This window comes from Lemur catta, chromosome 4, assembly GCF_020740605.2.
Source record: "Lemur catta isolate mLemCat1 chromosome 4, mLemCat1.pri, whole genome shotgun sequence".
NCBI classification, from domain to species: Eukaryota; Metazoa; Chordata; class Mammalia; order Primates; family Lemuridae; genus Lemur; species Lemur catta.
In genome coordinates, this window is record NC_059131.1 from 24,313,121 (window position 1) to 24,325,581 (window position 12,461).

The following is a 12,461-nucleotide window of genomic DNA, read 5'->3' on the forward strand; positions in this document are numbered from 1 at the left end:
GGACTAGAAAGTGCAAGTGAGATCCTCAAGCAAGCATGTTTGGCAGGAGAAAAGGATGTGGCCTGTAGCCTAGTGCTGGGTTAAAACAGACAGGTAGGATGCGATGAAGTGATTCAGAATTTTAAGGCAAAGCTCTTACAATTCATCGCATTCACTATTTGCCCACAGTTAATTATGGACTTTGTGATACATGCTGGGAAAACAATTATCGGATTTGTACTGCTTTTAATACAATGTTAGAGAAAATTATTATTCATGACATTTGTTAAAGAACAGTAAAGCAGAGTTTATTCAGGGGAACTATTACAATAGGTATAGGGACCACCGCAACGGGACATTGCAGTAGGGGAGAGAGATTGGGCTCAACTCTGAGTACAACAAGGAAAAGTGGGAATTTGTAGCCAAGGAGTGGGGGTGAAGGTCGGATATCAGTGGATGGAAAATTACTAAGAAGAAACACCAAGGGTAAGGGGGGATTCTAACTAAACTGACTTAAAGATATTCAGAATTCTGGCTGGTAAAATGATAATATCCATTGATGTTTTCATTTAAAATCTTGTCAATAGTTTTTCCCTCGTCCATCATGTTCCTCTCTGACTTCTCTGTTTATGCAGCATTGCTCTGCAATTATAGCTCTGTCTCTGAAGTTCCCTTCAGTTCCATTATCATAAGGGCATTGTTATGTTTATTTCTTTCTAGAAGGAAATAGGGAATATAAGGAGAGTAATATGCATGTCAAGATAAAAGTTAGAATCCATTATTCTTGTTATATATTTGGGAAATAATGGTGGAAAATCAATAGGTGTGAACTAAGACTGGACTCAACCAGACTTGATATTTTGGTTCTTCAAAAGACTTAAAAACAAATGTGTGATATCCTTTTCTGTTTAGCTTACCAGAGATTCATCACAATGTCCTGCTGCATTTAGTGATTTAATCCCAGAAACTTTAGGGTGCTCAATATGATGCCAAATCATGTTTTACAGTGGTCCATGGCTCAGAGGAACTGATAGATATTTTACTGATTTGAAGGTACTGTTTCACTGTGCTAAGCATACTCTTAGAACCACTGCTGCGTTTCTAGTTGAATAAGAATTTAAACAGGTTTTGATCTGAGTCTGAGCATCATATTTCAGCATTTGCAAATCAATTTGGGACCCATTCCTTTGCATTTTAGAATCATCTTTCTGATGTGTCATCTTATTACGCTGGTATCACTGGGATAGCATTCCAAAAGGAAATGTCTGTTTATTTTATTCACTTTTCCTCAGGAAAGATGGTGGTGAAATGAGTCATTAGCACATTGTATTTTTCAGTAGCTCTTTGATCTTAATCTCTGGGGCTATGAAATCAATGGGAAGATGCCTGTTGTATCACAAGCACGGAGGAAAGCCTACAATGGATTCGTGCTACTGTGAATGTTTCAAGAAGTTAATGTAGCGTCTGTAGACTGTAGTCAGGAATCCAAGACCAATAGAGTAACCGTGTGTTACTAGCAGCATCTTCCATGTGTAACACACATGTATCAGGAAATAAATACAAGCTGTTGTCTAGGTTTTGATAATTCCTTTATCATGTTCCCCCAAACACAGAAGAATTGGAAGGAAGGGAATCACTCCCCGGGTGGTTTGATTCCTTTCAGTGAGTTCAGTCCGTCATAGGGCAGATGATCATTATTAATCACGGGACGGTTACAGGGTGGGAGGGGAGGCGGTGGCGGCAGTGAGGCCCAGATAGAAGGAAACAGAACCACAAAGAGACCTGTCCAGTAGTTTTCAGGGCCAACCCTAGAGAGCAACATTTCACAAAATGTGCTGCACAGACCATCGATTCAGAGGGGTGTTAATAGATTTGTGTGAAAAAGCATCCCACAGCCAAATGTGTAGAAAACACCAAGTTAAACAGAAAAACAAGAGAGATCTTGCCCAAGGACTTCCCAGGTTTTTAATGTGCTCATGTATATAGAATAGGCAGTGTTTCCCAAATATATTTGGCCACAGGACACCTGAAGTCTCACAACGCCTGTGTTTTGTATAAAATACCTTGGGTAAAATTGTTCTAGAATGTTGGTCTTTAAACATTTTTTTTTTTTTGTTCATTTATCTCCTAGAGTAATTTTGAAAAACTTAACATGTTCACACATTTTTAAGCTGATGTCTACATTGTTTAATAAAAAATCCAATGGATACAATAGATTATTTCTGACATATTTGTCTTATACGTGTGCTTTAAACATATTTTCATCCAATCCCTGGAGCTGCAGAGTTGCCTCAGCCCATTTATAAACAATGTTTGCCATCTAATCTAATTGGCAAAGCCAGATGTCCTTATGAAACAAATCAGACTTACCACTTTTCCTGTGACTCTCCCCCAGGAAGGAGATATTTGTGAATTATTCATTTGTTTGGTGCCTTTGAGAATGTTATATTGCAGGACGATGTACATAGAAAGCCTAGAAAGATCCTGGGTGGGCAGGAGGCATGACTTGCCTTGGTAAATAAAACGCAAGAATGTGTGAGGAAAGAGAAAGATAAGAAAGGAACATTGGTAAATGTGGTCTTAGGCAGATCACTTCAAAAGGAAACATTTGAAGGCTAAAGATCTAGAAACTGGTTCCCTTAAAAGTATCCAACCCTGTGCGACCCTATAAAATATCTTCATGTACCTTCACGGGCATGCGTACCCAGTATAAAGCTGCTTCTTTGGAAGTGTAAGAAATATATACGTCCTCTACCTAAAGTAAGTGATCCTTATTAAGTAGTCTTGTCTGGCTGGGAAAAGTATTTTTTCTGCTTTCCAGTAGAAGTCATCCTGCTAATGGAATTCTATAATGGAATTATTGTTCATCAGCAAAAGCTGAACATACACAGCTGAATCTCCAGAAAGCTTCATATTTTTGCACAGCCTGAAGATCTTCATGTACTGTTCTCACCTTGTACCTAATTCCTGTTGGTCACTGGACATGCCTCATTTCCTGTGTAAATTGCGTCACTAAAAAGGCAGTGAATTATTACTCACTTTGTTAAACATACATACTTTCCTGTAAGAGAATAAACGCATAAAAGTATATTTATTTTCCATAAGGGCACTTCTATTCGTAATATATTATGCATTAAATGTCATACTTTATTTATTCTTTGGCATTTTCAACCCTGGCAACTGGCAGATTGTTTTGAAATCAGAATATTTCAACTACAAGTGGCATTGGCGATTATCTAGTTCACCCCCTTTGTTATAGGAGAGGAAACTGAGATCAAGAGAAATTAAGTGACTTTCTCTAGGTAACATAATTTAGTATCCTAGATAGACTGAAGCTAGATCTTAATGGAATGTATCTCCCATTAATTTCCCCCATGCCCCTAATCCTTTTAAAAAATATTCTTAGACAAAATTGTCTCTATAAAATGATGCTAATTCTTTTTATTTATTTACTGTATTTTTTATTCAAAAATACTAAGTATGTACAAAATGTTTGTATTACATGGCTTGAGTCAGGCTATAAATGTGCCCATCACCTGAATAGTGTTCGTTGTACCTGTTAGTTGGGTTTTTGCCCCTCTCTTCCTCCCCCTCTCCCCGCTGCTTGATTTCCAATGACTTCTACTTTCTTCTGTGCATTTATGAGCCCATCAGTTAGCTCTAATTTATTAGTACATGTGGTGTTTGTTTTTCCATTCTTGAGATACTTCGCTTAGGATAATGGTCTCCAGTTCCTTCCAAATTGCTGCAAAAGGCATTAATTCATCCTTTTTATGGCTGAGTAGTACTCCATGGTATACATATACCACAGTTTGTTAATTCTTGTGTTGCTCACCATCGAGAATTGTTATGAAGTTCCAATGCGATAAGATGTGCTATACAAATATAAAGGAAGAGGAGGAGGAGGAAGATACTCACTTCCTTGTATTGGATTACTGTATCATTCCCCAATACTGAAATACTTAGTCTGTGTTGTATTAGGTTGTTTAAAGAGCATCTCCTGTTATACTTATATATCTGACTACTCTGTGTTTTCATACTACTTGGTTAATAGAAGCCCACCTTTCTTATTTCTATTGTTAGGTTGAACCCTATGACATTGCCAATATTCAACCATTTTAGACTTATAAGAATAGTTTTGTGTTCTTGAATTTAATTTATAACTTGAGGTACATTGTAGGCTATGTAGACAGAGACGCCTGTAAATGTTTTAACTAATTGGAGAAGTATGTCAGTCTCCTTCATCCTAGCTGTAGCTCCATGGATTTTGCCTACTCTAGAGGAGCACATGGATTTATGTGAGCTTTGTGTTCCTGCTTCTGTGTTTCTGTTTCTGTGAACTTCTAGACTACCTGAACACAGCAGCTCAGATGGGCAAATGGGGGTAGGTGACTAGTCTACGTAGGTGCCAGCTCCTTTAGCCATGTATTTCAGCCTTGATTCTTTAACTCAGTAAGCTGTGCTGTATGCAGTGGTTATACCATTTCTTTGAAGGATAGAATTCCACAATTTTCTAAAGAAATGTGGTGGTCTACAGAGGGAGAAAAATGAGTGAATTCATTTGTTTATCCATTTTCTTAAAAACTAAGTACTAAAATACTTTTGAATTAATCAGAATACATTAAGGAAAATTGGTTGACTGTGTAAAATATGAGACTTCTGAAATGCTATTGTCACATATAAGCTACTTATAAAATTATAAATATTGTAATCAAGTTAGAAGCTTCTATTTGATTAAAAAAAGAAAATAACTCTAGGGGAATTAAAGTCTAAATAGAGTTATAATTTATAATTTGCCAATCACATTCCATACAATTGTTTGACCTGATACTGTCTTCTGTTAGAGTGCTTCCAGTGAGTGAGTTGTTGAATTTAGAACATGATTTGTCACAGAAATAATATAGATCAGGGACTTTCACATTTTCTTAACAAATGCCATCTTATCATAGTACTGCAGTATTTGACGCAGATGGGTGGAAACTGCCTTGCTTAAAGCAGCTGTTCGGGGTGCTCAGGGCTCCAGGAACAGGTCTGTAGATAGCAGTTATGTCTGACAAATCACATCCGGGTTCCTGTCAGACATGGTAGTGCTCGGACTCCGGCCTTGCAGATCACAAACCACACAGTCCTGAACTCAGCAACTTGGGGAACCCAATCTCTGTTTTGATTCTAACTGAACCCCTCATTTATCCTAAGGCCAAGGCATAGTCTCAGAGACAGCAGGGAAATGTTCAAATGTAGAAGATACAGACATAGAGTCAAGTCAATGACCCCTCTCAAGTCTTCTCATGGAGCTAGCCCTCACCTCCATGCTATCTTGTCTCTCAGACAACCTCACTTCAAAATGGTCCCTTTTGCACTTACAAACTCATATTTTCATCACCTCTGTGTAAGTTTCTCACTAAGGACTTTGTGGGCATTTTTGGCAGATCCCACACTTTTGCAGTGTTTAGTATCCCTGGTGTCTGCCCACTGTGTGTTCCCCAGGCCTTGTAACAACCCCAAATGTCTCCTAGATAAACATACCACACCTCCTTTGAGAGTCGCCACTGATCCTCCCTGAGTGCAAAGAGGAAAGCTATCTCATTGAGCTATAACATTCCTCTAGGTATTTATATTTTAGTAGAGGAAGTTTTTATATCCAAGTGGCTAATAAATATGTGAAAAAGTATGCAGTATCATTACTCATCTGGAAAGTGCAAATGAAAACCATCATGAGATAACATTACCCTCAGCCAGAATGACTTAATTTAGTAAAAAGACTGACTAAAGTTTAAAAAAGTTGACAAGGATGTGGAACAAACTGATACTGGGAATAGAAATTGGCATAACTACTTTGCACAACTATTTGACAATTTATTAAAGTAAATTTGGACCTTCTCTAGTGAATCAGAAATTCTACCCCTTAGATACATACCCAAGAGTAATGAGTGAGTACTGAGACCTGCCAAAAGATGTATATATAAGAATGTTCACAGAGCATTGTTAATGACAGCCAAAAATTTGGAAATAACCCAAATGTCCATCAGTAGTAGAATGGATACATCAATTTGGTATCCTCATACAGTGAAATATAACACAGTGCTAAAAAAGAATGAAGTGCTACATACAACAACATTGATGAATCTCAAAGGCATAATAATGAATAAAAGAAGTCAGACAAAAGAGTACTTAATATGATTCCCTTTGTGTAAAGTTTTACAACAGGCAGAACTAATCGATGATAGGAGTCAAAAGAGTAGTTAGCTGTGGGGCAGAGATGCTGACTGGGAAGGGGTATGGGGTGACGGAAATGTTCTTAATTGTGATGTAGTTGGTAGTTTCGCAGTATGTGCACACACGTGTACACATGTGTATACGTAAAAACTCATCTAGGTGTATACTTGGGATTGGTATACTTTGGTGTGCGTAAATTAGAGGAAACTTAGAAATTTATTCTCTAATTTCAGTATTTCAGAAGATATAAAAATAAATCAAGGAAGTCAAAGGAAACAGAAGTTTTTCTGGAAGCGATGAGAGTGTGTCATGGAGTATCCATGCTTCTAAGTGCTGGGGCCTAAATTAGGGGCAGTGTAGTGCTAGTGCTGGTGACGCAAGCTGGTTAGAACAGTGTTAGCAGAAAGAGTCTGCCCTTCTTTGTGGATTTTTGTGTTCCTTCTTATCTATACTCATAGGTTTGCTTGGTCCTTTTTGTTTGTTTTCTTCAGTCTGAATTCCTGTCCCCCATTCCAATAGCATCATGGTCAGAGGCAGTGTGCAGTGTTGAGAGGAGACAAAGAAGGGGCCTTGGGGGGGGAGGGCACAAGGCAGTGGTTGTAAATGAGGTATTTATGAGTTGGGAGGAAAGGCCTCCACCCTAACCCGGCAGCCAGCAGTGAGGCTGAGATGGTGCTGTCATAGAAACCTCCTAACAAGGGAAAATTCTGGGTCTCAAGTGTGGTCATGGAATGTGTATTGGGGAAACCAATGGACAGGGGTACAGGCCGTTCAGGGGAAGAGGATGGCTAAAAATCATACCCTAGTGTGGATGTGAGGGGAAAAAGGAGAGTAGAGATTTTGTCCAGGCTTTTTGACCACAACTGGCTGGTTACCCAAACTTGTGGTTTTCCTTGGGACATATGATAGGGGCTTCACTTGCACCGTGTAAGCTCCAACTGGACTTGGCACTTTTCCTGGTCCTTCATGGTGGTTTTCTTAAAAAGAATGAGTTATGGGGGAATATTTTCAATTACATGCTGTGCATAAATGTGCATTACAGCACAACACACACTCCAATAAAGAAGAAGACAGGTGCTGGACCATATGCCATGCCACTTGTCATGTGGCTGTACCAGTTTCCAGCTACATCCAAGTTGGAATACTGCAGAATTTGTACAACAAATATGTATTACCTTATTATTTGGATGTCATTGAAGATATCATATTTTATCACAGAAATTAACTTAAAAAGTGCATGTTTTAGATGAAATATGTACCTATAGATAGAATGTGAGATATTCATGTTTAAATAAAGTTAATATTTACTTCAATAATGATTTATTGAAGACTGTATTTGCTTTTTTATGTGGTAATTCTGCTGGTAATGCATTGCTCCTATTGTGTCCAACTTTCAATTTAGAAAATTAATATTTTATGACCTTTAATAAAAAGTTTGTAGAGGAATTCATGATTGAAGGAAGTAAATATTATTAATATTTGAAATGGAAGTACTAACAGCCAAAGTCTGTTAACAATAAGCTTCGTAGGCCACATTGAGTAAAATATAAATGACTGTTCATTATTTCTGTGTCTTCAAGTAAGAAAAAAAGATGACTTCATTTTTCATTTTTAACGTATCATCTTTTTTGATTTTTAATTAATTACCTTTGCAAGTGATTGGATAGTCTTTCTTTTTAGAGTCACCACATTCTATTTTGCCTTTTTCAAATCACTTTGATTTCCCGTGGATCTCCTCTATGTAGATGATCTTAAGTGTCTGTTTCTAGTCATTGTTTCCTCTTTCATTTTGTTCCTGAACCTTCTGCTGCTGCTGCTGCTGGGTGTTTCATGTGGGTATTCCAGTGTGACCTTGAGCTGTAGAACTGAACTTTTCATCTTCCTGCCCTCTTTCCTCCTCAGAACTCCTTCTACAAACCAACTGCAATTTTTCTTCTTCTCTCAGATTTGAAGCCTCCCAGACATCTCTCCTCTTTTCTCTCACTTTCTAGTGTTGTGTTGCCGAAAAACCATGCATTGTCAATTGTTCTTTTTTAAAAAAAAAAAAAAGAATTATTTCCTATCATCCTGATTATTCTCACTGTCACCAACCCTGCTGTCACCACCCTCATGCTCACATGACTCCTCCAAGTGATCAGACTTTTAACCTCTTCTCACCAAGCTGTATGCTGCCAGGTGAATTTTCGTAGAGCCAGCCTTTGATGACATCTTCCTCCTGCTCAGAAACTTTCAACATAGCTGCCTGTTCTCAATAAAATTGAATCTAACCCTAGCTTGGCTTTTGCCAGCTCTGTTTCCAACTATTTACCTTCCTGAAACTTCTTTTCCAGTCATTGGTTTGAGTCACCTTTTCCTGAGCCCCCGTCCCCTGGCCGGCCTCTGCTCATGCTCCAGCGACCCCCACGCAGACCCCTTCCCTTCCTCGCCCGTCCATCCAGCTCCTCCCCAGCCTCCAACACCCTGAGGAAGTCCTGCCTCCTCCTCAGTGCTGTGGGTTTTCCTGCCTCTGACTTCCCTTAGTGGCTCTGACTGTTTATGGAGATAATTTTATAATTTAGTTTCCTCCCGTTTATGACAGTTCTTCTAATGGTGATAATTTGAACTGCTTTTTACTTTTTCAGTTTTTCACATATTTTTGTGTACAGCTAGATTGTTGTCGTCTCCAAAATGAGAGTCTTTGCCTTACCTATATGCTTGCTCTGTCATGCCTAACATACTCTAATGCTAAAACGTAAGCTCTGTGAAGGCTGGAATTTTTTGTCAGTTTTGTTCACTAGTAAATCCTTAGCACTGAAAACAGAACCATACATAGTAGGTATGTAATAAATATTTGTTATGTAAGTTGCAAATGTTCAATAAATGTTAATTTATTTGATTCAAGGTCATGCACACCTGCTGCATTCCTTCTTTACTGTAACTGAGAGATTATTATAGTGAAAAAGAAAGTGAATGCAATTTGTAGCCAGACTCTGCTCCACAGGACTTGACTGCTACTTCTAAAGAGTTTTGTTTTCCTGCAGATATTAATGAATGCCAGCTACAAGGTGTGTGCCCTAATGGTGAGTGTTTGAATACCATGGGCAGCTATAGATGTACCTGCAAAATGGGATTTGGGCCGGATCCTACCTTTTCAAGTTGCGTTCGTAAGTAATGATCACTTTTTATTCCTATTTTGGATTGGTAGTCTTTGGGGTTTATCCAGAGAAGGGAAATAAATACTCAGTGGTCGGCCAGGCGCGGTGGCTCACGCCTGTAATCCTAGCACTCTGGGAGGCCGAGGCGGGCTGATCGTTTGAGCTGAAGAATTCGAGACCAGCCTGAGCAAGAGCGAGACCCCATCTCTACTGAAAATAGAAAGAAATGATCTGGACAACTAAAATATATATAGAAAAAATTAGCCGGGCATGGTGGCGCATGCCTGTAGTCCCAGCTACTGGGGAGGCTGAGGCAGTAGGATCGCTTAAGTCCAGGAGTTTGAGGTTGATGTGAGCTAGGCGGACGCCATGGCACTTACTCTAGCCCGGGCAACAAAGCAAGACTCTGTCTCAAAAAAAAAAAAAAAAAACCAAAAACTCAGTGGTCAACAGAATGTAACTGTGTAGTAAAACCTCATTAATTACAATGACAGGAAGGACGGGGCCAGCTTGACATAGTAAAATAAGTCTGTATTACAGAACCTTCTCCAAAATGCATTTTTATTGTGTTCAGAAAACTGTAATAGCTAAAACTTAGAGAATAAGCACACTTAGGAAATATACTTTGATAAAAAGAAAAGAGTTAATTAAAATCAGCATATCAACCTTTTGTGGGACCTGAGAGATGAAAACAGGTTTTTCCCCTTATACATAGATTATTTTAAGCATTCTTTAGGCTGAATTAAACTTTGTCCCAGCTTCTGCTTTTAATTATTCCAAATTGTGAGTCACTGGAATCTGATTTAATGAAGTTTCACTCAGTTGGAAGAGTCTGGAAAATAGTTACCAAGGCCCTGTGTTTCGTATTTTCTAATTCAGTTCTAATTTTGAATATTCTATTCTCATGTCCTTCAAACCCACAAAATGCCCTTGAATATATACTGTTTTGCCTTACAAATGTCTCTGAGATTTTCTCGTGTACATGATAAGGGTAAAAATCCTCCATCAAACCGTATGTTCCAATATTGGTTCTGAAAATACAGTTTTACCAAAGAGAAACTCCCTGTCCACAAACCTAATCCAGTATAATCACTATAAATCATACACTGTTAGAGAGAAACACATTTTAGGTGTAAGTTTCTCAAGTGCAGAATTTTTTAAGGTTACCTTATTTTTAAAGTAATCGTGCTCATTATTATAAAAGTAGGTAAGCACTGCAGATTTTTAAAAGTTATATACAGCAAAGTTTAATGCATGGCAAAAAACTGTTAGAATAGTTTTAAGAGCAATTCTCAATTAATTTCTGTCCTGCAAGGTTTTCGTTTTTATTTATTTTTTAATGTGGCTTTGGTATATGCTAAGCTGTATCCTTCTTGTCCATAGTTTTTAGCTTGCCGTTTAGGATACGTTCTTCATGAGGATACTGTCATTCATTTTTAGCCAAGCTTATCTCTCTAACCCTGTGCCCTAAGGTGAGATGCATAGAGATGATGAAATAAAGGCAAATGTAGTAAAATACAGATGACAGCCTCATTTATTACTTTCAGATGAGTTTGTTGAAATATTGTTACTAATTACTACTATTTTCCTTTAAAAACTGTCAACTGCAGATTAGGAAATTTTGCACGTAAGTCCTTTTTCCATGTTCTTTTACAGACAGTTCTGATCACGAAGCAGACAGACACCTAATTATAGGGCTTTTTTAGGGGGTGGTCAAATTAGACCGTAAAAGTATGTTTGCATACAAGGTACATTTGAAAACTGATGCAAGGATTTGGAAATTTTAGGCCAAAAATCACATTGTTGACAAAATCCAGATAATTTAGGGATAATTTTTGGCTGATTTGAATTACATGAATAAATATTTTAAATAGTTTCATAATTTAAGTGTAAATGATTGTCAAGAGCTTGGATATTGAGTTTGTTGTGAATGGTTTTCTTGCTCTTTGACTTGTAGTCTGGTTAAAATTCTTACATTGAAGGTTGCAGATTAGGTAAACTTGGAGAGCTGGTCTCGAAGTGTTTTATGAAAGTTTGACTAGATCTGATATCTAGAGTTAAAGGCAGACATCCAGGTTTTAATAAGATTGTAGAAATCTGCCAATGAGATTTTTGAAACATTTGCACATTTCCTTAGCATTTATTTTTGCCTGTCATTGCCCAAATAATTCTGAACTTATTAAACAACCATCCATTCTTATTTGAAAAATAAATAATTCAATTTTACGGTTCAGTTACAACAGCTGAAATGATAAGTATTAAGAGACATTTGTTGCTAGTTAAACGTTCCAGTTGAGAGTTTGAAGTTAAAACCTGGGCTCTTTACCAGTGTTGAGTGAGCAGATTTATTTCTCTTTCCTCTGAATTTACCACATGTAACATCACAGAGATATGTAGAGTTCCTTCAGGGTTTGTCATTTGGACCAATCCAGCCTGATTTGTGGGTGAACTCTGTGAAGAACTTGATGGGGGAAGTCTGAAAACACTTGGGAAGAATCAGGGGAGAAGGTGATATTCATAGAGTAAGGGGGGAAATTGGAAAGATGGCAGAATTCTTGATAAATATGAGGAAGTAACAGACGGAGACAGACACACACACACAGAGTTACGGAATGGAATTGTTGCTTAACGTTTGAAGTGTATGTTCTGAGAGGTATAAAACCGGAGATGGAGTATGCAAGCAAATGGAGTATACTGACAGCATTGGCTCAGGCAGCATGAATTTAGGGCATATCCAGGACATAAAAGGTGTGGCTGACTCTGTGAACTCCAAGAAATGCACTTGGCAATGACTGAGGAGCAACGGGAAGCTCTCTCTGTTCTTGAATACGCTGAAGTGAACACCCTAGAATTCCTTGACTCCAGCCAAAGGTTGCAACCATTTCACTTTCTCTCCTTGCTCACTCTCTGTCCTTGACTTAGGCAACCCCAAAGGAAGAAAGTAGGCAAATCCTGGTATCTGCTGCCTCTGACCTCCGTGTCTGTGGCTCAGGATGCTGTAGCAGCATCCTCCAGACCTGCTACTACGTATATTATGGGGCAAGGTGAAAATTTTAGGACTTGTCGGAGCAAATTCAAGAAAAGCATGATAACCTTTGCAATTAGAGTAGGAAGACTTTCTAGCTTTCTGAG

General features: G+C 38.2%; 1 protein-coding gene across 9 annotated transcripts in view; it reads left to right on the forward strand.

Annotated features, from left to right (window-relative positions):
• LTBP1 (latent transforming growth factor beta binding protein 1) overlaps positions 1-12,461 on the forward strand; it is a 379,098-nt gene that overhangs the window by 231,591 nt on the left and 135,046 nt on the right. For all 9 annotated transcript variants that reach the window (XM_045549354.1, XM_045549355.1, XM_045549356.1 and 6 more), the window contains one exon: positions 9,216-9,338. In XM_045549354.1, the coding sequence (XP_045405310.1) occupies positions 9,216-9,338 (123 nt within the window). The remainder of the gene's footprint in view (positions 1-9,215; positions 9,339-12,461) is intronic.